Source organism: Pelobates fuscus, chromosome 9, assembly GCF_036172605.1.
Source record: "Pelobates fuscus isolate aPelFus1 chromosome 9, aPelFus1.pri, whole genome shotgun sequence".
Classification (NCBI taxonomy): domain Eukaryota; kingdom Metazoa; phylum Chordata; class Amphibia; order Anura; family Pelobatidae; genus Pelobates; species Pelobates fuscus.
The window spans coordinates 41537181-41563420 of NC_086325.1; the positions used below are offsets into that span (position 1 = coordinate 41537181).

Genomic DNA, 26240 nt, shown 5'->3' on the forward strand with positions numbered 1-26240 from the left:
TGTTTTCACGTCTCAATCAGAAATACAAAAGTTAGTTTTTGGAGTGACACTGATTGTTTAAGATTTATAAAAATAAAAAAATAAATAAAAACCAGAAAAAACAAAACTGTTTTTCATCATAATAGCTTCTGAAGTCACCAAGAATCCCTCAGGAGCAAGTGTCATCTTTCTGACACACTTCAATTTTGAGTTGAGATAAAACACATAAATTGTTGTTGTTGAAATTATTGTTTTTAAAGATTAATTTGTGCTTAGATGTTTTATCTACATCCAACGCTTTTGCCTGATGGAAAATTTGTATCAAGTTGCTTTCATTTGTTATTCTCTCTGTTCCTTGTGTTGTCTGATTAACGTTTTTGTCTGCATTTAATGTATCCGTTTCGAACCAGTACAAGCATTGTGACGAACAAGCATTCAGGGTCAAATGCTGTTCCTTTACCTAGGTCCGCTGCCAAATTAAAAAATCTTCGAAAACAAATCGGATTCCCACTCATATTTTATTACATATATTATATTATATACACTGATCAGCCACAACAGGTGAAAACACTGACAGGTGAAGTGAATAACATTGAATATATTATTACATTAGCCCCTATCAAGGGGTGGGATATATTGTAATCTAAACAGTGAATTAATTTCATGTTTTGGAAAAATTAAACCTTTGCAAGTGAAAATAGCTGAGGGATTTTGACAAGGGTCAAATAAAGTTGACTAGATGACTGTGTCAGAGCCATCACCCAAACAGCAAATCTTGTGGGGTGTTCCAGGTATGCAGTGCAAGGAAAAACTGGTGAACCAGGGTCATGGGCACCCAGGGCTCTTTGCTGAATGTGAGGAATGAAGGCTAGCCTGTATGATCTAAAAACACAGAAGAGCTATTAAACGTAATGTTGGCAATGATAGGAAGGTGCCAGAACACACAGCACATCACCGTTTGCGGCCTATGGGGCTGCGTAGCCACAGACTGGTCATAGTTTTTTTAGATCAGGTGGATGGCTGGGTGCATGTGTCTCACTTACCCAAGGAAGAGATGACAGCAGGATGCACTAATGGACAAAGGCAGGCTGGCAGAGGCAGTTGTATGCTCTGTGCAATGTTCTACTGGGAAACCTTGGGTCTTGGCATTCATGTGGATGTTACTTTGACACGTACCACCTACCTAGAGAGTGTTGCAGACCACGTACACCCCTTTATGACAATGGTGTTCCCTGATGGCATTTGCCTCTTCCAGCAGGATAATGTCCACCACACACTGAAATTTTTTTCAAGAATGGATTGAGGCAAAGGATCTGTTGCTAATGTCTTAGTACCAGATACCACTGAACACGTTGAGAGGTCTTGTGGAGTCCATGCCTCAACTCATCAGGGCTGTTGGGGATCCACACAATATTAGGCAGGTGTTTTAACGTTGTGGCTGATCAGTGTATATTATTTATTGATAACCACCTTAGCACATCTCCTTCAGTGGGCATATTCAGTTTAGTTAAACTTTTTTTCAAATGAATAGCTAACTAAAAGTTACCTTTAGGGGGGCGGAGCTTGACCGCCGAGCAAGACAGACGCAGCCAACATGGGCTCCGGCCGAGCGGGCACGATTCGAGGCCAAAAAGGCGACCACTACACCCAAGGCAACTCGGGGGTGCGCCACCCACGTCGGGGGTGCCCCCCTGAACCCAGCGATGTCACTCCGGGGTCCGTGGAAGCCGGTAAAGCCAAGAACCGAAGGCGGCCTACTGAGGCTGAAAACGGGGAGAAGCGGCCGCTATCCCAGGCACGAAAGACGCAAAAGCCATTAAGCGACAACTCTGCAACCTACCCCCCCTCCCTTTGGACCGGTGGGGGATATCCCGGTCCACACTGGAAACAAGCAGGCAACCCAGACACAAGCCAAACCGGGGAAACAGTCCCACAGAGTAAACCTTTAATGGCGGCTCGGCGCAAACGTGGGAAACAGAGCACACACACCCAGCCACCCAAGTCACCTCTGGAGACCTTTGATCACCTCTGCAAAAGCTTCATGTATGCCCTGCAGAAGAGGGGTGCTACCTACCGGCAAGCAGAGAGGACGGTGACCTCGTGGATGCGACCCGCAGCACGATGGAGCTACTACAGGCAGACACCACGAGGCTCCAAAATGGCCGCCCGACTATGCAGATACAAGCGGGCCCAGCGACGGAAATTGGCGGGAGGCCTATCGGGTGCATCCCCTTACCCTGAGCTGTACCCATCCAGACCGGCGAAACAACCGCTGCACGCAAGCGATTTCACTGACCAAGCTCTCGGCACGCAGAGCAGCCTGCGCCGACCATATGCACACGACGAGACGACCCAAGCGATTGTGCAGCAGATATCTCTAAGATACACCGCCGGAGCGAACCCACGCAGTGGCAACAACGGGCCAGAGGGCAAGAGGGGAGAGATTCAGAGGGATTTGCCGGCAATGGGTATCGGCTAAAGCACCAAGTAAACTGCCCTCCACAGGTACTCTCAGCCTGGACAGTTGAGTGCACACAAAGCTGCAAGAATCAAAACCCATGAAAGGGAGAACATAGCATACTTCATCCCTTCAGTTTTGAAGTATCCCTCTCTACCACTACCGGAGCTATATTATATATACCTACACAGATGCCTGCCCACGCTGAGACACCCTATCCATGCACAGCCGGACCGAGGGGACTGCGTCCCACACCACTACACCGACCAACATGGGAGGCACATGCTCGACCCCTAAAAAGCACCGGCTGACACTGAGGGGGACTAGGACTTACTACCAGGCACACTACCACTCAGGTTTTTCTGCTCCAAATGGACTCCCACGATCATTTGCTTTTCCTCTGTTTTATGAACTGCTCGCATGGGGTTCATGGGGGTATTACTTGTAGTATCTTAAATATGTCTCAGGGAGGAGAGTATCTAGGCAAGTCTCACACATATATTGTTCCGTTGTGTGAAATCTATCGTTTAAACAAAATGCAGTAACTACAAATGCCATGCTGATGTTACACATATTACAAATGCACTTGCCCAAGAAGTAGTGGCCTCATAAGTTTACAAGCTGACGTCTTATTTAGCCTGACTATACTCACTTGAGAATGTGTAGTAAATCCCAATGTTCACACCCATCTCACACCCTCATAGCATGGTGTTAACCCGGTGTGCACTTAAACACTCACAGGTCTAGATAACACACACCATACATGCGCACAATTACTCTATATAATCAGACATACATGAATAGCCTGCAACATCACTACTTACCTAGGGATGTATGTGATAGCAGTACACCTCTGTTGAAGATCACCTTTATGATATCAGTTAGAACAGTTAAAGTTTAATCTATTGTTTTACCACTAAAAACTGACATGAGTTTACCATGTCATCTCTTTGCAACATGCCTAAATCTATGTCTAGCTTGTTTTAACACAAGTACTAAAATGTGCAGAACCCAAGTACTAAATTGACTGCTTGTTGCCTGTTTAAAACGTGCTGTTGTGGCACATTACATATGCCTGTATCTTTCTTGCACAGTTAATAGTGTATTCCTGCAACAAAGGCACACAACAGTCTCTTTCCCTGTAACGTTAAGGTTGTTTGATTATGCTTAAGGCTTAACCCATTGATTCATAACGCGAAACTCTACTATATTCGTTAAAAACGTAAAACGTGTGTAACTGAAAATACTAACCTATGCTGGGAATAACATGAATAATAGTGTATTCCTGCAACAAAAGCATGCAACAGTCTATTTTTCACTGTAATGTTAAGCTAGATTGAATGTGTTTAATATTTAACCTATAAACGAAAGCCAGCACCAGTCCATTCTTTCACTGTAACGGTAAAAACTTGATTGAATATGTTTAATGTTTAACCTATAGAATCATAACGTTAACCCTTCTAATAATCGTTAAAAATGTGGAAGGAACTCATGCCTCTACCTAATCTGTAAAGTTATACATATACGTACGCTGTTGTGGCTTCCTGACAAAGATTTTGTACTTACCTGCACAAAAAAAATAAAGAATTATAAAAAAATTTTTAAAAAAATAAAAAAATAAAAAAAAATAAACCGACTATGCAAATAACCATCTTAAGTATTAATAAAAGTTACCTTTAAGTTGTGCATTTTTTCATTATCATAACAAAATGTTTGTAATGTTTAATTTACACTGCATGTTTGGCTGCCCTGGCTAGACCAGAGCATACAATATAAAATAATTTAACCACTACTATTCAGTAAACATCATTGCTATGAGCATATCTCAATAGAGGAGCTGCCTAAGATACAAGGTGGCATTATACAACAAAACAGGGTGCGCTAAGTAGGACAATGAGAGATAATAAACAAAAATAATATAAAGAGTCTCTTAACCCCTTAAGGACACATGACATGTCTGACACGTCATGATTCCCTTTTATTCCAGAAGTTTGGCCCTTAAGGGGTTAAAGTACAGTGAAGACCTTCTTACAGCATTCCAGATAAGTGTCTGCATATAAAATACATAAAATGGGGAAAAATCTTACTCAGAGCTGGTTATAGCTCTCCCAATTGTAAGTTGGCACTCTTAGGACCTCAGTGTTGTCTGTAGTTGCAGTTAACCTACGTTATTGCACCATTGGGTTTTTCCCCCTTTTTCCCCATTTTATGTATTTTATATGCTGACGCTTATCTGGAATGCTGTAAGAAGTCTTGAGGATACACCTCCAAGTGTCCAGTTATATCCTACATGTGGGGAGTATTAAATACCACTGTATGCCTTTTTACCTAGAGCTGGGCATAGCTCTTTAAATTGTGAGTTGGCACTTCTCTACTTCTATGTTGTTCGTGATCCAGCTTTCTTAAAACGGTTTTGCACTATTGGTCTCTATTTTTGCTTTTGTATTTCATTTTTACCACTGAGGATTCAAAGCAAGAACTGAAGAATATACACTCCAGGTCTTCACTGTACTTTAGGAGACTCTTTATATTATTTTTGTCTATTATCTCTCATTGTCCTACTTAGCGCACCCTGTATTTGTTGTATCTTGTTCTCTCCATTCTTTGAAGGGTTTGAGGGTTACCCTTCCCCTCAGGTGTGCAGCTCTATTCTCCCCTGTGATCAGTACTGTAGCGCTGTTCCTCTCCTATTTTTTTTTTCTGTTAAGGTGGCATTATGTTGCCTGGAAGTCAGTGCAAAGCAGATGTAAGTGACAGTACCATTTAAAGTTCAATGTTACATATCTTAGTATCCTCAGCAAAAAGAAATACCTTACCATCAAGACCTTCTGCAATATCACTAATAAAAATATTAAAGAGAATGGGTCCAAGTACAGATCCATGAGGTACCCCACTGGTGACAAGTCCATGCTTTGAATATACTCCATTGACTACAACCCTCTGTTGCCAGTCACTCAGCCACTGCCTTACCCATTCAACAATATTGGAATTCAAACTTAAAGATTGCAGTTGATTGATAAGCCTTCTATGTGCAACAGTGTCAAAAGCCTTACTGAAATCTAGATAAGCAATGTCTACTGCACCACCCTGATCTATAATTTTAGTTACCCAATCAAAAAAATCAATAAGATTAGTTTGGCATGATCTCCCTGAAGTAAATCCATGTTGATCTTGAAATCTATGTGATTTTAGATATTCAACAATCCTATCCTTTAACATGGTTTCCATTACTTTCCCCACTACTAAGGTGAGGCTTACTGGCCTATAGTTGCCTGACTCCTCCCTACTACCTTTCTTGTGAATGGGCACAACATTCGCCAACTTCCAATCTTCTGGGACTACTCCTATTAACAATGAATGGTTAAATAAATCTGTTAATGGTTTTGCTAGTACACCACTAAGCTCTTTTAATAACTTTGGGTGTATTCCATCAGGTCCGATTGACTTATTTGTCTTTACTTTTGACAGTTGAAATAAAACATCTTCCTCTGTAAACTCACATGTAACAAATGACACATTTGTCCTTTTTCCTAACTGAGGCCCCTTTCCTTCATTTTCATCTATAAATACTGAACCAAAATATTCACTTAGGCAGTCAGCTAGACCTTTATTCTCTTCTACATACCTTCCTTCTTTTGTTTTTATCTAACTAATCCTTGTTTTACTTTCCTTTTCTCATTTATGTATCCCAAAAATGTGTTGTCTCCTTTTTATACCGACTGTGCTATTTTCTCTTCTGTGTGTGATTTGGAAGCTCTTATAACTTGATTAGCCTCTTTCTGCCTAATCTTATAGCGCTGTTTTCCTCACTCTGTTTTTTTTGTTTTTTTTTTTAAATTACTAAATGCTAACTTAGTTTTTTTACTATTTTGGCCACATCTGGCGAGTACCACAGTGGTCATACACTATGTATGACGCAGGCACACAGTTTTGCACAAGGCATATCCCTTTAATGATAAATATTCACAGTGTGTCCTGCAAAATAATCTTGTTTTGTGGTATAAGGCACTGTGGTGAAATTGCTAATAATTTGTCTTTTGTTCACACATTCCTAGTGGCAGCACATTCCATTCTCTGCAAAATTCAGTTCTATAAATATACAAGTGTATTTCTCTTACTGTTTTTTATCCTTGAGCACTGAGGATATGATCCATTCAATAAAACTATGGCCGTTAACTATGTGCTTCAGTGATATACAGGTTTAAGCAACTGTACTGGACGGGGTACACTAACAATCCACAGCATTAAAACAAATATAATCAATGAGTAAGATCTAAAAATGTACAGGATCTTAGGAAACTTCTCAGTGCTAGTCAAAATCTCTGCAGTGCAATATATTATGTGTATAGACATCTCTTTACATGTTCCATGGCAAACTATGGTTTGCATACAATGAATTTTAGGACATGTTTTATTGTCTAACCAAAAATATACAGGTATATTAAAGGGACACTATTGTCACAAAGACCACTGCATCTCAATGAAATGGTCTTAATGCTGTGGTCCTGTCCTTTTAAGCCTCAATGTAAAACTCTTTTTTTTTTTAGAAACTGTCAAACTAAAAGCCTTTAGAGACAGTTAAAACTCATTCACGTGACGTGGAAGCCAACAGAAAGGCATTGAATACAAGCATGAATGCACACATGTATTTGTATTTGCTCTGCATGTGCATTAGGTCCATGCTGGAAGAGGCCATGCCTCCTCTGTAACATTGCAGAGAGTTTTATAGAGTCCTGTAAAGAGGTGAATCCTTTTTTTTTTTTTTTGCAAATGGGGGAGATGTATGTAACTCTAGGGTCAGGGACACTGTGGCATTAGGAATAGAGGTCTGCTTTTTTGAAATATTTTTTGACATGTGTTTTCACAATCAGCAGCAATCAAAAAGAGTACTGTAGTGATTATGGTGCTTTGAATGTCCCTTGAAAGTCTATCACCAGTTCCTTTCTTAATCGGTCTATCCCTTTAAATTTAACCTGCTTTTTTGTAAGCTTACTGCATCAATGCTTGACTTACTTTTATAAGATCAGTACTTCTGTTGTCCTAATGCATGCTAGTTCTTGGTAACTCTAATGCTAGTTTGCTAGTAAAACTATTTTACTTTAATACTCAGTGCTGGGACTGTAGCCTTGCACCATACCAAGCTATTTGTATATGTTGCATGTAACCATATTTTATCTATTTCACAGCAACCTTGGGGAGACATAAAAACATGTTATAATCCGAAAACTGGTAATAAAGCAATAAAAGTGGAGTCGTCATCAATGGAATGCCCTATTCACTTAATTGGTTTCCATGGTGACTGCTCCAATTTTCTGATCTGAACTTTTATAAATGTAGGTTTTTTTTTGCTTTCTTTCTTCTGTATGGCTAAATCTTACAGGCTATGCAGGTTTTGGATTTACACTGGTTTTAGCTTGGTGATGCCAGACGATCTATTTGCAAAGCAGCAGCTACATTCTTAATCTAACCTGTTGATTGTCTGAAAAAGTGTATAGATTTTTCCATAACTCTGTGGCAGCACTCAGCATGATTGGTCTCATAGTATGAGTCTTGAAGATGCAGAGCTTAATGAAAAATCTATGGAGAGCTGCTGTTTAAATCAGAACTCGAGAAAAACTCAGTACTATCGCAGTTCTTCCAGGTTAAACTCCATAAACCAACAGCTTCTTCCAATTAGGCAGCATTTGCTTTAAACACAACAATTATAACTATGTTCTGCGGGTTTAATGTCATCTGCACCATATTACCTTTACACACAATACAGGTGGAGAATTTGCTTCACACAGTTCATCGGTTTTAAAAAAAAATGCTTTAAAAGCTTGATAAAGACCTCTTGTGGGTTCCATACTTGGAAGGAATAAACTCATATTCATAAGAACATAGTATTGCATCCTCATCATTTAGATTATTTCACTAAAGGGATTTAAAGGGACACTTTAGTTACCAGAACAACTACAGCTTATTGAATTTGTTCTGGTAAAAGGAATCATTACTTTCAGGCTTTTTGCTGTAAACACTGTCTTTTCAGAGTAAATGCAGTGTTTACATTACAGCCTAGTGATAACTTCCCTGGCCACTCCTCAGATGGCTGTTAGAGATCCTTCCTGGGTCATGGCTGCCTAAAATGCATCAACACATTCAGTATCTCCTCCCTTTGCATGTAGACACTGAACTTTCCTCATAGAGATTCATTTATTGAACTCATCTCTATGAGGAGATGCTGATTGGCCAGTGCTGTGTTTGAATTGTGCTGGCTCTGCCCCTGATCTGCCTCTTTGTCAGTCTCAGCCAATCCTATGGGGAAACATTATGATTGGATCAGGCTACCACTTCTGATGATGTCAGCAGGCAGTGGATAAGTCTAAAGGAAACAGGGGCAAAGTAAGCAGCCCCAGACTTTAATTAAAGTAAGATTTTACTATATTTAAGGAGGTATGAGGGGACCAGCGTGGCTAGATGGTGGTTTAACCCTATAGGGTCAGGAATACATGTTTGTGTTCCTGACCCTATAGTGCTCCTTTAGGTAATCTGAAACTCTGCACTCTACAGTGCATCATAGTAAACTGGTCCGTCTGACTGTTTTACTTATGGTGAGAAGACATGATACATTGTATTAAGCAGATAGATACAGACCTCTTGAAACACATGTCCCACTAAATACACAAACTGTTACCCAAATCTCTCGAGTTTAGTAGACTAGGGCCATAAAAAATTGTTTGCAAGGGTGTATAACTGGGTGGATATTGAGGATAATGCTGGGTGGGATTGCCTATACAGATATACCAGATTAAAAAATAGATTAACTAGATGACTTTCTTTAAATGTTTTTGAACCTTCTTAAATGGTCTTCTTTCTTTAAAAGTGTTATAGATTTTGAGTCTAGTGGCCATTACAATTGCATCGCAGAATGCATATTCATAGTTAGGGAACACATCCTATAGTCTCCTATTTTGTAATTTGCTGGGCTCCTTACTTCTGTATCTCTTTACAATATAAATGTTTGTTTTGTGCATCATCAACTAAAAGCAAAGTTATATATCTATTTCAGGCACAATAGTGCTCAGTTCTTAGCCATCAGACTACCTGCCGCTGTCTGTTGCATGAGCAAAACATGAAATCAATCGGATCAATATATATATATATATATATATATATATATATATATATATATATATACATACATACATACACATATATACACACACACAGACAAAAGGAATGTTTCTACTGCAAACAAAATGCTTAAGTAAATATTTGAACACAAAAACAGATGAAGGAATGTATGAATGATTCAGGTGTGTGTGTGTGTGTGTGTATGGGATATGTCATAAAGAAGACAGCCTCACAATATTAGAATTATCCAGACATCCATGTAATGAGATACGAACATAAACCATATCATTTGATCCTAGCTGCAATGGTCAAAGCATAAACAAATTGTAATGCTAACTGTAAAAAAGCATGTATAAGGTACACAGGACAAAACAGACCTTATGTGTATCTTATATATTGTATATTTTATAGATGCCAAACTATAATCCTTATGAGTTGAGCAAATCTATTTTGCTGCATTTGCAAAGAGAATACTTTTAAAAACATTTCTATAATGTAGTCAGTGCTTTCTCTACATGAACACTCATTTCTGTGCATGACAGAGTTTTATTTTTTGTACTTCTTCCAGGCACACTTTTAGCTATTTTATTTATTTTTTATTAGAATATATACGGTTTCATAAAACCAGGTAGAAACTGCAACTAGCATTTCGATCACTTTAGTTTTTTTGTGTTGTTTGTTTGTTCTATTGCCATAGTACATTATTGGGTTTTATTACTAAACGGTAATATGCGACACATTGGAAAACAAAATCTAGATTAAAATAGCAAAGGTAGTTATGGATTTTTTTTCATCTTTAATTGCAAAATAGGTAAAAACAGTATGTATTTTTTTTTTACTGAATAGACTTTTAACGGTGAACTGTCACTTCTTTTCAATTTACACGCTAGAGTAAAATATTAAAAATTATCAATAATGTGTGTTAACCTATTTATAATATGCTCTGTTTTAATTTACATTTGTATTATTTAGAAAAATATATCAATCCAGTTGAGACAAAGCAAAGGGTAAACATTGCAAAAGAGGAGGAGAAATATAAACATATTATATTTCCTCTTCTCTGCATACTATCTCTAGGTACAAAGGTCATAGTTTATATAACAGTGATTGACAGAGAGTTAACATGGAGGCTCCCAGTTGCAAGATAAAGAGGTGTGGATTTCTAAATTTAGTTATATTTTTAAAACCTCACGAATCAAACATTTGTACATATGGGTTAATAGACCTAATATTAAAAATCACAGGAAGAGACAGCTCTTTAAGAAGTGATTTTTTACCAAACATTTACAATTTTTGTCATTTCATGAAATAATTTTGCTTGTTTGTAATTGCTATTAAAAGGTACGGTTAAACATTTAAAATTATTACTCACCAGGAAAAGCGAACGGAAGGTGCTAAGATCCCCAAAGAACTCCTCAACACTTAATGCTTTGGAATCAAAGATGAAATAATCTCCTAAATTATCGTAGAGCTTGCTCATGTTGTTGTACATGTTCGATAGCTTCTCGTACTGCTCCCGGGCACTTTTAGCAAAGGTGTAAGTGGCTGTTAAGGAAAGTTTCTTCAAGACAGGACATTTTCTTTAAATCAACATATTTCTAGTCTATTCAATATGTAATTAATGTACTAGAATAGTCCTAAATACAACTCTGACTTTTTCTAAAAATCATGAAGAGAGACAATAATCACGCTAAAGTAAGGTTAAATTAGGTCATTGCTCCCAGCCTCCCTGTACGACAACCATCCTTACAATTCATAGTTTCAAAATCCATTCTTTAATTTACATTGTTATCAAAGTTCCATAAAAAGGAGAGCAAGCTAGGCTTTTGCGCAGCCTATCTGGTGTCCATTAGATACAGTGGTAAAGACAGATAGGGTTTGATGTCATATGCAGGTGCCATTGCACTAGCAGCCATGGAACCATGTACAGAGGGAAAGAGGCAGCACATTCAAGCATACAGCAACTTTTTGTTATTGCGTTTTATTAAATCCTTCTTCTACTACATTGTTCCTTGTCTTGAACTTAGTCTAAGGTCGTGATCACATAAGACATATCTAAATATATCAGAACAGCTGACAATGCTCATATCTATTTTTGTGCATTAGAAAAGTACATATGTCTAGATAACAATCCTGTTGTGCTTCTTATATATTTTGGAAACGCGCTTGGCATAGCAAACATATTTCTACAATTTAAACATGTTTTTGTACATGGTATGCAAATTATACAATTTTCTGATACACCAGATGGTATGCTGTAATGTTTTTTGTTTTTTTTTGTGATATTGAATTTGATAATTTCAGTGTGACTGCTTTTTCGTACAGTAAAGTTTTAGAAGTATTTTCTGTACTTTAAGCAAGATGTATAATTATCTTCATTGTCTTTAATATTAAAACGATATCTGTACAATACTACTATTAGAATTGGGGGTGCCAGACTTTCTCATCAATATTTTCAAACAATTGTATGAATTATACTGTAAAAACAAACAAACAATAAAACAAAACAAAAAACTATATTCAATGATTTTAAAATATTAATTAAAAGTATTCTTAGCCATAGTAGTTACATAGTTATATAGACTGAAAAGAGACATGTGTTTTAATATACATAGGGATTTAGGAGAGAGCGCAGGTAACTTTCTTTTGGTTCTACTGTATGTATTGCGGCTGATGTGTGCTGTGGTCGTTGCTGCCGCCCAAGAGTGATGGCAGTGAGCACAGGACTTATCTTTTTGTATTTGAAAAGAGACATGTGTCCATCAAGTTCAACCTTCCTCACATTTGTTTTTTGCTGTTGATCCAAAAGAAGGTAAGAAAAAACCCAACGTTTGAAGCACTTCCAATTTTGCAACAAACTAGCTAAAACTCCTTACTGACCCCAGAATGGCAGTCAGATTTATCCTTGGATCAAGAAAATATTACCCTAGAGTTGAAAAATTATATCATTGAATATTATGTTTCTGCAAGAATGCATCTGTTGCTGTTTAAACATATGTACAGACACTGATAAAACCACCTGTTCAGGCAGAGAATTCCACATCTTTATGGTAGATAAACCTTTCCTTTCTCTTTCCCTTAAACTAAATCTTCTGTCTTCCAGTCTAAGCATAGCCAACTAAGAAATGATTGGTAGGAGGGAATGGATCTATATAGTTTGATACATTGATATTTTCTAGATAAAACAAGTACACTTAAAAAAAAAAAGCAAAAAAAAATTGACTTACAGTGACTTACATCTATTCTGTTTATTTATGCAGTTGGTAAAAAAAAATAAAAAATTCACTAAACATTCACTAAACATGGAGAAAAACTTAATTTACGCACTCTGTTGATGCTTATTCAAGTGCATCTTATGCACACTATTTCATTCACTGATTACACAACAGATATAGAATACTAAAACCTGCCCTACTTAGTTCTGCAGAGCAAAACCAATGATCAGGTCCTCAATTACATTTTACTTTGTGGTACATTAGAAACACCAAGTGCTGGGTATCATAGATTGTTTGCCTGCGGGATGCAACTATATGCAAATCTAAGGTTGCTTACAGACTTGCAACATTGCCTGTCTAGCTTCAAGTCATCTGAGATCGTGTAAACACAAAAAATCATACCAAACAAGTTTGATAGCTCATTCAAAGCTTCAAGCTACCTTATCCTGATCACAACTAGAGCAAAGTCAATCGATATTCCATTCACATACGTGGGAGCAGAATACAAAAGCAACATCTAAGCTAATGCACTGATATAGACAAATTCTGCAATGCCTTGTAGGTTTGTATAGTGCTGAAAAGGTTCGATGACTTTACAGCTCATACACTTAATGTTGCAGCAAGAACAATTAATCATAGAAAACGTCTAATAAAATTGACGTCTGAAACTCTTGCAAGATGCTTCTTCTCAAATTAGGAGATGAAAAGGCAGAAGAGTTGTGTATGAATATTGATGAACAACAAGGTTGCATCCTAAAGGTCTCGTGTCTCTCTCCTGCTTACATGATCTAGACTTTATCCCAGCCACATGAAAAACATTACAGCAAAGATGTTCTTGTTAATCAGCTTAGCTAGTTTCAAAAGCTTCAAGCTCTTTTCTTTTTTTATGACACTAATCTTTATAATATTCCTGATTCCAGGAGCTTGATAAATCAGACTTTAAGCACTAAAATGATCTAGTCATTATCGACTTAGTATATAGCATGTTTTATGAACATCTTCTGTTTTCTTAAAATATACTTTTCCACTTGCATCTAGATGTGCTCATTCATTAGAGAGATGGCAAGAGCCAATATAATGCTGGCTGATATGAATCAAGTGGTGTGGTTGTTTTCCTTATTTTGGCTAATGAGCCTAAAGACCCAAAATAATCTCACTGATATAGACATATAGCTCACAATCATGTATTTTAAACCAACCGGGATTAGCAGTTATATGTATTTCACTGTAGGTGGATGTAAACTTTAATTACGTTCAGAATTCATCTAGGAATATTACAGTAATTGTGATTTAATAACAGATAAAGGGCTTCTCACTAGAGCATATAATAGAGATTAGTAAGAAGACTCTCCAATCTAAAAGTGAATGGCTAAATGGAGCACTTGATATTTAGCTAACAATCTAAAACTCTAGTGTTTAGGGTAGCATGTAGAGAGAGCTCAATTTAAAAGCTCCAACTACAGTGACGGGTTCGATATCTACCATTATCAACTCAGTCTTACATCATTCTGAGGTCAATAGAATGACAAATTAATTAATTGAGAATACTAAAAAGTAGACCTTAAGATGTACATAAACATCTCTAGAGTTAAATGTCCCTTATTAAAACCATTGACATTATCCTAAAGCTTTTACTCTTAAAATATGGATTTTAAAAACCCTACCTAGTGTAATGTGTTTATTCTCTGTACAGATGAAATGTAGATATTTCAATGTGTTTGAATATTTCATGGAACTTCATACCTCTTCCAATTTGTTCCAAGTCAGTTGTGTTTTTTGACCACGAGCAAAAGAAAACAAAAAAATCAATAATGCACATCCAAAGTAATACCGATCAGGCATTTTTAAAGGGTTGATAATTAACATATAGGCCCACAACGTTTTATTTAAATTGCTTAAATGGACCATAGCTAGGTAAACTATATATAAACAATTATATTAAATAAACTAATATTTTACAACATTCACAAATTCAAATGTAAAATTCTGCAAACTAACCTTATAAAGGATATTAACATTTATGGTGCTTAATGATAAGGAAAAATAAGGGACTCATAAGCACGTAACATTCACAAGCCTATCTAATCGAAATAAACAAAGAGCCCATCTGTACCTCTGGGCTCAATACAAAGTAAAATCTATAAAAAGTACAGGCACTACAAGATGTACTTTATAAAATGTTTATATTTTTAGATCCATATAGCTGTGAAAATTCAAGACTGAATGGAGCAAAGATATAAAACCTACATTATGATTCACCAATACCTGCAGTGTTGGGTGGACCACTTCTGGTGATCAATGTTGGTTTGTAAGTTGACCTATCAATTTTTCCATATTGTAGTGTATTGTTAAATATGTACCTAGCTTTGATTTGTTTATATTCAAAGCAAACCAAACACATTAAAAAGATGCAATCTAACATGATTTAGCTTTGTAGAATTTTTTTATTTTTTTTATTTTACTCTTCTACCATTAAATCCACGTGTCATTTCAGGCACCACGATCTATTAACTAATTGAAGTAGATTAGTAGATTATTGCAGCTTGTATAATTTATATTCCCATTCCCTTTAACTTCTAGGCTCATTGACTAGATTGTTAACATGTAGACATTTTACCCAAGCAATCTTAGAATGAAACACCCTTATAGCAATACCACTGGCATAATAGCAATACCACTTTTACCTTGGTTCCATATTTTAAACTTGGGTCACTTGCAGTTCCTTAGTTGAATTTATAAAGAAGCCTACACCAACTCCTGGGGGGTTTGAGATTCACACAAAGAAGTCTACACTAACTCCAGGGGGTTTTGAGAATCACACAGCATAGTCAAATGACTTGGGTCATACTTCACCTTACGTCCCATCTCCACCTCCAAACATTAAGCTGCACATCACTAAAATGCAAAGAAAATTAGCATTTTTGTTATTGGGAATCTGTATTTGAGGTCTATTGTCACTATGTAATGCATCTTCATCTAGGCTGTGTACATTTGACTGTAAAACAACATGAGCAATCACAAAAACGTAGCACAATAGATTATAATTATATCCCTTTTAACATTCTGCAGTTCGTCCTCATTCCTCTTCTCCAGTATGATTTCTTCAATGCTTATTGACAAAAACCATCCAAGCAAAAAGGACAAGAGGGAAGAATTGCAAGAAGAGGGTGTTGGATTACAGTAGAGGAAGGGTATTGTGCCACTCAAATCTGTATAAGGCTTTTCCTGTGATATATTGTGACTTTTGAGCATTGTATTTGTAACTTAAAAAAAAAAATCTTTGAAGACAAAATTGAATAAATCCCAAATAATTTTTAGTAGCTGCTTAAATTGAATATACAGCACAATACGATTACTGAAAAGCATGCATGATATTCTGCAGGAATTGCTACTTTGTTAGGCATGGAGTTTTTTTTTTTTTTTTTAACCCCTTAAGGACCAAACTTCTAGAATAAAAGGGAATCATGACATGTCACACATGTCATGTGTCCTTAAGGGGTTAAATGTGTCATTTCCCCCAAATGACAAATGTGGCAATGGATCAAAGTATTAAAGCTAGAGCAATCTAAAATGTAATAAATATAAAACATTTGGGAAATTATTAAAATATAAACAAATATTTATTTATATTAACAATAACATTCTTTTTCAGGCACTCACCACAATGTAAGTGTACTATATATACAAACACTTATTTATGGAGTATAGGTTTCTTTTAACTTTTTAATAAATTATATAAACATTTTTATAATATAGTGTAATTCCTTCTGTATTTTTAATTTTTTTTTTCTATACATTGATAATATTGATACAGAAAAGCCAACGTTTAAACCACTTTGAGTAAAACCTTGACAAGCTATAATCAAGCATGCGGTATTGACTTTACCATATGGTTGCAAGCTAATAGTTCTAGAATACTTATTGTCTTACATGTCTTAAGTAATTAAGCAACTGATATCAAGATAAAAGAGTGTTGGCTGTTTGTGGTAGTCATTCATGCTGGATTTACTTGACTTTCAATTCAGTGCATTTATTATGCACATTAATTCAGTGTAGAGGTAACAAGATATGACATTTGTCTAGTACGCTTTCTTTTGGCAGGATATTTGTCTTTCGATCACAAGCTGCACCAGAAAAACTGCTCATCAAGGTGAAGATATGCACATCTACTTTCGGCACTTCATTTTTTATTCTTATATTTTTGTTCCTTGGTAATTGAACACATAACCCCATAAACGTGGCCGTAACTCAGACAGATGGCCCAATATCATCACCTTGCTCTTGTTTTTTTATTTTTATTTTTTTTATTAGAACTCATAGATGGATCTCCTATACCTTGATTAAGTGTTCTTCATATGGCAACCTGAGTTTGAATTCTTTCCTAGCTGCTAAATATCATCTTGACTCATTGTGTTTTTCTGAGCTGCCGTAGATGTCCATGCTAAATATTACAGTTAATAGCTTATTGAAGCGATAACTGTTTGTTCGGCCAAAATGATCTTTGTTCTTATCCTTGTCCAAAAATAATGCTTACACTTCTATGCTGAGCTATTTTTTTAGATTCAGAGTAGGCATCATCTGAAGGACTGATAGAGCATTCTGGTGAGCATTTGGGATAGCACGGGTTACCTAACCTTGCATTTGTTTATTATAACAGTTGTTTATAACAACACTGGGCTATTATAACCTTACATATCATTACATTCTTGTGCTCTATCACCCTCAGGATAGGAAAACTAAAAAATTATGAATTTCTATTGTGACATACCTTTTTTTTGGTAGTAGTGCAAATGTATTTTTTTTGCACAGACATTTCTGGTGAAAGCTTAGTGAGCAAATGCATGAGTGACTATAACTTGTGCAGAACACATGTACATGTATTTATGTTTAATAATGTCTTGTACAAAATGTATCACTTTTGCTGTATTTCTGGTAGGAGAAGAATAATGTATTTAAAAAAAAAATAGGAATAAAAACCCATGATTTTATATATCTACAAAAAAAATTCACAGGCAGACAGATTTTAGTACAGGATATGAAAGTTGATAATTTTTGTATGTTTCTTCTTTTTAGTACTTTTTACTTTAATTTGTATGTACTTATAATGAATCTCTTTAATTACATTAAGAAAATAAAGTTCAGATTTTTATAACATTTAAATAACAGGTCGACATTGCTCATGTATCAAAAATAGTGGTCAAATGGTTAATGTTAAGGAAGTAGATAATGTGTATTTATATATTTCCACTGCTAATTGATCAACAGCTAAAAGAATGTTCAATTTCAAATAATTTTTTTCCCTTCTTAAATATGGGGTTTGTACCTAATGGATTGTATCAACAATTTAATAAAAAGGAAAAAAGAATCATCATACTTTGTCATGAACTAATGACTAACATCATAAGCTTACAAACCAAAGAACATGTAAAAGCTATTTAAAGTCTCGTTTAATTTCAGTATTTTCCTATGTCATTTTAAAAAATGTTCTTCCGTTTTCTAAGAAATAGGAGCCTCTACAACCCTTGCTCACCTTGGCATATAATCAAGATAACAGCTTAATAACGTTAATTGATTCAGAATTTTTTTTAGCTCTCCGAGTTTTCCTTTTTTTTTTCTAAAAAAAACTATTTTCTTTCCTGGAAAGCACACATTATTCGCGAGAGTCATTTTTTCTATATAATTAATATACATGGCAATAAAGTATGATAACTGACATCACCACATAAGGCAATAAGTTAAAGGTTCTCCTGCTGTGTTCATGTAAAGAACGGAAGAACTAAGTAAAGGAAAGTCTGTTTATTTAATTGGTGTGCTGTTGAAACAACCATAAAATGCACAAAAGTCACATTGGGGTCAAGTTGCATTATTCAAACTACAAGCTAAGTCTTTCAAGGCTTCATAAAAATAACTAAAAAAAACTATTTGAGAAGAAAACCAGGTAGGAGATTGGTCTTTTAAAAATTATTCCTAACACTAGCCCGAAAATCACTGCTTAACTTATATTAAAGCATCACTGTCATACCTAACTTACCTTTCTCCTATTGTTTCCTCTTCTCTTCCTCTCTCAGAATCTGTTCTTCTTTTCTTTGTTTCTGATCTAGTTTTCTTTAAAACATAAGACAAAGTAGGGACTACTTTGTCTTAAGTATTTTTTCCTACGCCTGACATTTTCTGACACAAGGAAGAGCTTAAGTCAGCTCCATTTCCTGTGTCAAGGAGGGAAAACTTTCTTTGACACAGGAAATGGAACTTACTTAAGCACTTCCCTTGGTCAAAGTAAGTCCACCATAGGAAAAATACATAAAACAAAGTAGTCGCTACTTTGTCTTATGTTTTAGAGAAAACTAGATCAGATATAAAGAAAAGAACAGATTCTGAGAAAGGAAGAGAAGAGGAAATGGGAGAAAGGTAAATTCAGCATGACAATGCCACTTTAATTCAGAATTCTTGAAAAATAAAAATAAATAAAAACAATTACAGGATTTATGCAAAGAAGATATTATACATTGAGAGTAGCATATATAACCTAGTGTATTGTAACCCCTTAAGGACCAAACTTCTGGAATAAAAGGGAATCATGACACACATGGCATGTGTCCTTAAGGGGTTAAAGCTTTCCGGTTGCTTTAGAAGACCACACAAGCACATTTAGACAAAGTGTGTAAAAATAATGTAAATTAAAAGTGAATTAAACATTTTACGCCATAAGAGACTGGGAGCATAGCTGAATTGGGGAATTCTGACAAATTTACACTTTAGTCTACAAACCTGGGAATTTGCTATGGTAAAATGATATCTATGATATCTACTAATATTGTTGAAGAGCAATGTCATCATTTGAAAATTCTGAAGTACTTGGTTAGAGGATTACATGGCTGAGAAACAGTATTTAAAAAGCAGTTCGGAGATAATAAGTCATATAGCAACACTAACAAATATGTCACCCCTAAAATGTTAATAGATAGATATGGTTGAGCAAAACAAGTTAAAATTGACATCAATACACCACAACTTCCATAGAAACAAGAGCCAAAGCTCAACCTTCGAGATCTGGGATCCATAGTCCTGAAGAGGTATGAATAAAATGGATAATATCTCACTGGAGCAGAAATGTCAGTTTCTCACAGACTGAAATGAACCACCAAATCATTTTGATCCTTCAGTCAACTGGCAGAATAAACTGAAAATATAAGTAGAGGAAAAAAGGCTTCTAACATTTAAAATCCTTCACGCTCTGCTCAAAGAACCAAAAGAGACATTTCTGACAATATATCCAGTTTTTAAGAAGTGTTCTGATTTTTAAACACTAAGGGACATTGTTTTGTTGAATTATTCCATAGACAGGTTCTTGCTTTTAAAGCACCCTACAGTCGATGTGCTTATTTATTTATTAAATGGTACATAACAATATAGCTCCTGAATTCTTTACTATTTTTGTTTACCTGCATTTATTTTTTAATGGCCCTGAAACAACTATAAGTACCTATTTCTACCAATTCATTATTTTTTTCATACAACTATATATTGTATTACTTTAGAATGTTTTTTGTAAAGCGGAATCTGGAGCAGTAGTGGTGCAATGACAATGTCCTCTTCTCTCGAGTAACATGTTTTGCAGAATTCACTGGAACGCATATAGTGAATAGAGAGTAATGACTGAACACAGACTGATATAGGCTTATCACAATAATCTACTCTCCTTGTGTTATAAAAGCTATCATTTCCACTGTCATGTCCAATCTTGCAAATGAGATAAAAAGGCACCATCAAACGAGGGAACATATCCACCTAACACGTGATATACATGATAGAGTATTAAGCAAGCATTAATGGCATTGGGTGTTAACAGTTACCAAACAATGTGAATGCTTTATGATGTTTTCAAATGGAATTGTACTGAAACTCACAGTTGGACTAGTTAAAATTCCGATGATGAAGAGATTGGGAATTCTAAAAGGCACAGCTTAACTAAGAGAAGATCTATTTTGAAATATATTCAAATAATATATTTACATAGCCCTAACATAACCCTAACAGTAAGTACCATTCTGTTATATTAAATACATAGTGATTTGTGTCCAGTATATCACAAAGTTCACCATCATGTTAATTAGTTGTTCTTTCCTGCAGCAGAGGTGGTTTAACACTTTCACAAAGGTGAGAAAAGTTACGGGGTTATTCAATAAAGACATGATTTTGTCCAGGTGGACAATATTTGGTAAAAATGAATGAATTACGACCGCAATGGCAATTCTCATATTTCATAAAATACCATTGAATTTTGATCAGGTGAAGCAAGTCTGCAGCAATCATCCTGAAGCATTGGTAAATTTAAGAAGATTAAACTGACTAGGGACAAAATGCACCTTGCAGGATACAGGTTTGCAAATCATTCACTTGCTTTAATGCACACAAATGATAATTTTAAGTGCTATTTGGCCACTGGCAGTCCTAGCAGCAGCGCAAAGGTTATGTGGCCAGCACTTGCTAGCAAAATTAAATAAGCAAGTAAGTAAATAATTAAATACATAATATTCCTATGTGGGTCAATAAGACCCACACATTACTACAAGAGACATTTTAAACCTTCCTATGGCCCCGAATGCCATGCAGGCATGTCTCTGGACACCAGCAAGTACGGGTATTGAATAAAATAAATATAAGGGCACACGTCCATCCTACACCCACCAATGGGCAGCGGTTGGGGGTTAAGTATACTATTCAGGCCGTGGTTGAATGTGCTAATGATAATATTCAGGGGAAGGACCCCCCAGCCTTCACCCTTGGCGGCAAATATTTGAGCTTGTGGATAACAGCATGTCCACTCACCCATTGTTAAATTAGAGTCAGACACACAATCACACACTAATTCACATAGATTTAGACCACCCTCTTCAGATGGTACACACTCCTTCCTGTTTCTCCCTTCAGATGCACCTTATAATACTGTATATTTCTTGGCACCGAGGCACCCACTGCCTATGCTGCTGGGCATTTCACAACAGCCACATGAGTTACTAGCAGTAAACCCAGCATTAAGTTTGAATGCCATGCCACAGTTTGCTACACTGAGCTAAGCACATCATCAGAGAGTGGTTCATTCCCTGCCTTAAACCTGGCTTTAAGTGCTGGGGAGTTGTTGGGGCAGGCAAGAGGAGGACAGGGTGGTTGCAACACCCATCAAAAGTAATTTTTAAAGCAAACATTTTTAATGATTTCAAAGCCGGTTGCCCCTTCCATTTTTTGCCCCAATCCTAGTCTTATTCAGTGAAGGCTGAAATACATCCCTGGCTTGCAAGCCTTTGAAATCTTTTTGATGCACTTTCATTGGCACTGAAATAGTAAGCCAGATTCTTATTCATACAGTGTTCCTTAACAATGCTGTTTAAATAAGACATAAAAATAAAGTAGAAAACTAAATTAACAGATTTAATACATATGGATATCAGTAATTTGCTCAGAGGAATGAAAACAGTATTTAGGCTTGTAAGTGAGAGAAACAAATAATTTGATGGTAAACTACAGTGCTCACAATTATTTATGCAAACTATGTATTTATGGAGATGCCACAGGGTCCTGTATTTTTATTCAATACAATATTTGCTTTTTTTTTAATTTATGGCACTCAGCAACATCTGCATTTACTTCTAGTAGAGAAAGAAACATACTGTAGAATAATGCAATAATAGACAAGCTGCATCCCTGTGTACGTAGTAAAAATACATATGGAAAAGAGAAAATCCGCTGTTGTTACTTAATCATCAAATAAAAAGATTAATATTCAACAGTATAAATATATATATTATATATTATTAGTTAAGAAGAGATTTCTTATTAAAGGAATATTTGAATCTTTTTGAAAAACATTTTGGGAAAATATTCTCAACAGAAAAATGTCAAAATGCAATTAAGGAATTAAGAAAGTCTTATCTGAATATATTAAGTTGAAACAAATCATCTAATTTAAGTTCACAAATCATCAATTGAACTAGAGACACTAGGTGTTTGCTTGCTTCTGCAAATATAGAATTAAGTCAAAACATGTGTAAATTTCAAACTTATGCCCTTAGCCAGTTCTAGTGCTGGCCGGAATGAATTAAGTAAACCAGTTGGTTAAACTCGTTGTTCTTTTCCTTCGAAAAGTGGACAAATATGAGAAAAAACACAGCAAAATGTAGGACAGATTTTTGAAATATATCTGCATACTGGTTACCTAGGTCTTCTCACCATACTAAAAATATTGTAACTATCCCACGGGTTGAAATTGGCATCTACAGATTTTATTTTTTGTTCTCTTTTTTGAAGTAAAATCTTATTTTTTTTTAGAAACTGAGCTATCTTCTGGAGGTAGAATTCATTGCAAGAGTTTGATAAATTAAAAAAGATACAGGTATACAGAGGTATAACTAGAAACCCCGGTGTTAAAATTGCCCTGGGGCCTCCCCCATATGTCTCATTCCTTCCCCCCATCCGCTCCATGTTTCTCATTCCCTCCCATAGCCCCTCCATGTGTCTTATTTCCTCCAGCCACTTCATGTGTCTTATTCCCCCCAACTTCTTCATATGTATCATTCCCTCCCCCCCAGCTCCTCTATGTGTCACATTCCCCTAGCCCCTATATGTGTTGCATCCCCCCCAGCACCTTCATATGTCTCATTACTGCCCCTCCATTTGTTTTATTCCCTCCCCTCCTGTACCTGCTCACCACATTACCTGGTCTGACAGGAAGTGATCTCAGTACGCACTTCTTGTCAGACTGCAGTCTGCTCGGCCATGCCACACACAGTGGATAGAAGCTACAGCAGAGTGCTCTCCTCCTTCCGGTCACCTGGCCTGTGAGTCTGTGCACCGGCCCTGAAGTAATTCTGGTCCACAGTTGCAGGGGTTGACAGGGCAGCCAGACCCTCTGGAGTGATGGACCCAGTCGCAACTGTGACCCTTGCGACCGTGGCAGTTACACCACTGAAGGTATACAAAACAAATGATAAGCAAAACACATATAAACATTTATGGAAGAACATATTATAAAAAGCAGATACTTTGGGTGACAGACCTTTTATCAATGCATCCTATTCTAGCCCTTAAAGGCCAAGATTGGGACAGTATTGCTAAGGCTGTTTCTTTTAAAAGTAAAACAAAAATCAATTGTGCCAATCTAGTGACTAGCTTGTGTTAGTAGCTGTAAAACTGTTCCAAAGAGTTTTGCTCTGTGTGATAGAGTCCATAATGTGCTATTCCTAACCTGTCAATTGCACACCACAGTGTAATCTGGAACAAAGAACATGAGATTAGGTTTCTAAGGCTGATGTGGTATTAAAGGAATGATGTCAATACTGGACATAGGCCCAGGGAGAAAATGAAGATGGGATAAAGTTTGAGGGTAAGCATTAGAGATAAAGTTTGGTTTGAAAATGACAAACTAAACTAAACAGACTGAATAGTTGTGGCTACATTGTAGGTTCTACATAATGAAACATGATTAAACACATCAAAGTGTTTGGTTTCATGTGGTCTGTGCTTTTTACTGTTCACGGTAAACAAATAAAGCAGAGTGGGAAAAGGAAGAGTGAAATGGATTAATAAAGTTATAATGGGCACCGATACATAAACTGTGGCAAAGTCCCTAGAGCAGGCATAGGCAACTTTCGGCACTCCAGATGTTTTGGACTACACATCCCATGATGCTTTGCCAGCATTATGGATGTAAGAGCATTATGAGGGATGTAGTTCACAACATCTGGAGCATCGAAGGTTGCCTATTCCTGCCCTAGAGTATACCAGGTTGTCCACAAAACCAAGGGGTTTAAGCCTCTTCAATTAAAATATGCTGGGCACCATGATCACTGGTAGCCTTGAAAAGGCCAGGTACGGCCAAAATGTCAATCACTATGTATCACTTATGAGATGTCTGTATATATATTTGTAAAATGAGTATAGACTGATGACGATCATAACCAAATGGTTCTATATGGACTTAAAATACGTAAAGCATGTTAGGTACATATTGTGACTTCATGTGGCAAATATTTATTATTTTAATACAATTTTTTGCTTTCCCCCTGCTCTTTTCTCATATGTGTTACTAAAAAAGGCGTCAGGCAACTCCTCAACGCAAGTTAATATTTTATATTTAATATATTGTTCTCGAGTTTAGTGCATTCATTGTTCTCTTCCTCATCTAGTACGCTTAAGCATAAGGGATAACATTTCTACTTTTATTTAATATTGCTAGGTTTACAGTGACTCCATTTTAAATAATAAATTAAAGAACTGAAATATGAATAATATTAAAACTAAACACGTATTTGTTATATATAATATACATTTCATGTATGTTTTTCATACTCAAGAGCAGAGTTATGTGTGATTTGATGAAATTCTTTGTTATGATCAGAAACATTCCGTAGAGCTACATGAACAATTTACAAAAGCATGACCTTTAGAAGTCAGCAATTCTATGTCTGTGTTTGTAACTACTTCACTGAAAACTGTGTTCTATTCTGTTCTTTTTTTTTTCTTAATCTCTCTTTCATAAGACCAGCATCCTATAAGGTGCAGATTCAATTCTACATTCACACTTCTTCAAGTACACATCTAATTAAAGGTAGACCAAATGAAGTTGCCCTGGAGGGCATCAGGGAGAAAGAAAAACACAACAGAGAGCAGCTCTATGTGTGATGGAAGAGATCAAAGTCTGCATTATGTAAAAGCTGAAAGAACATATGTGACTTTAGTACATTTTTCAAGCAGAAACTGCAGAGCTCACGGTCTTTTCATTGGTTCTTCAAATTCAGATTGACTCTTGTTATTCCAGAATGCATACATTCCAGAATCTAAGCAATGCATTGCACCTCAGATTGCTGTATGGTTAAAAAAAAGAAGTCTATATGGTCAAAATATTAGGAAACCATAGAGCTTAGAAGGTTACATAACACCTTCAAGAAATGATTAAAAATTAAAAACATTTTGTAACCCGTTTAGTCATTTTTATATATCCCTATTGTAAAGTCACATGGAATGTGTGAAGGCTCTAAAAATAATGATATTAACAATGAACTGCGCTAAAGCAGACATACTACCTATTCAACTATTATCTAGTGAGACTTGTTTGTGGTCAACACACACACACTAGACCATAAACACTCCTCCCTACATGCAACATCCCAGTCAGTTTTTCCACATTCAGCAACATAAAGTCTCCCACCTACATACGAAAAACATCACAAGCAGCCTCCATCCATCCATACACACACACACACACACACACACACACACATACTGTAAGTAGTCCCCCCCACACAACAATGTATCATGTTTTGTCCTCTGCTGTCCCATTTATAGGAAGACAAGAGGAAAGCCACAAACAAAACAAAAATAAATTTTCCTCTAGCAATCCATTTTTTAGGAAAATAGATGTACACATTGTCTTTGAATAGTATAACTAGATAACACTACGGTTCATGCATCTGGATAAC

At 36.2% G+C, this 26240-nt stretch overlaps 1 protein-coding gene across 4 annotated transcripts in view; it reads right to left on the bottom strand.

The window, feature by feature from the left end:
- DIAPH2 (diaphanous related formin 2) overlaps nt 1–26240 on the bottom strand; it is a 1045110-nt gene that overhangs the window by 236341 nt on the left and 782529 nt on the right. For all 4 annotated transcript variants that reach the window (XM_063431883.1, XM_063431882.1, XM_063431880.1 and 1 more), the window contains one exon: nt 10923–11086. In XM_063431883.1, the coding sequence (XP_063287953.1) occupies nt 10923–11086 (164 nt within the window). The remainder of the gene's footprint in view (nt 1–10922; nt 11087–26240) is intronic.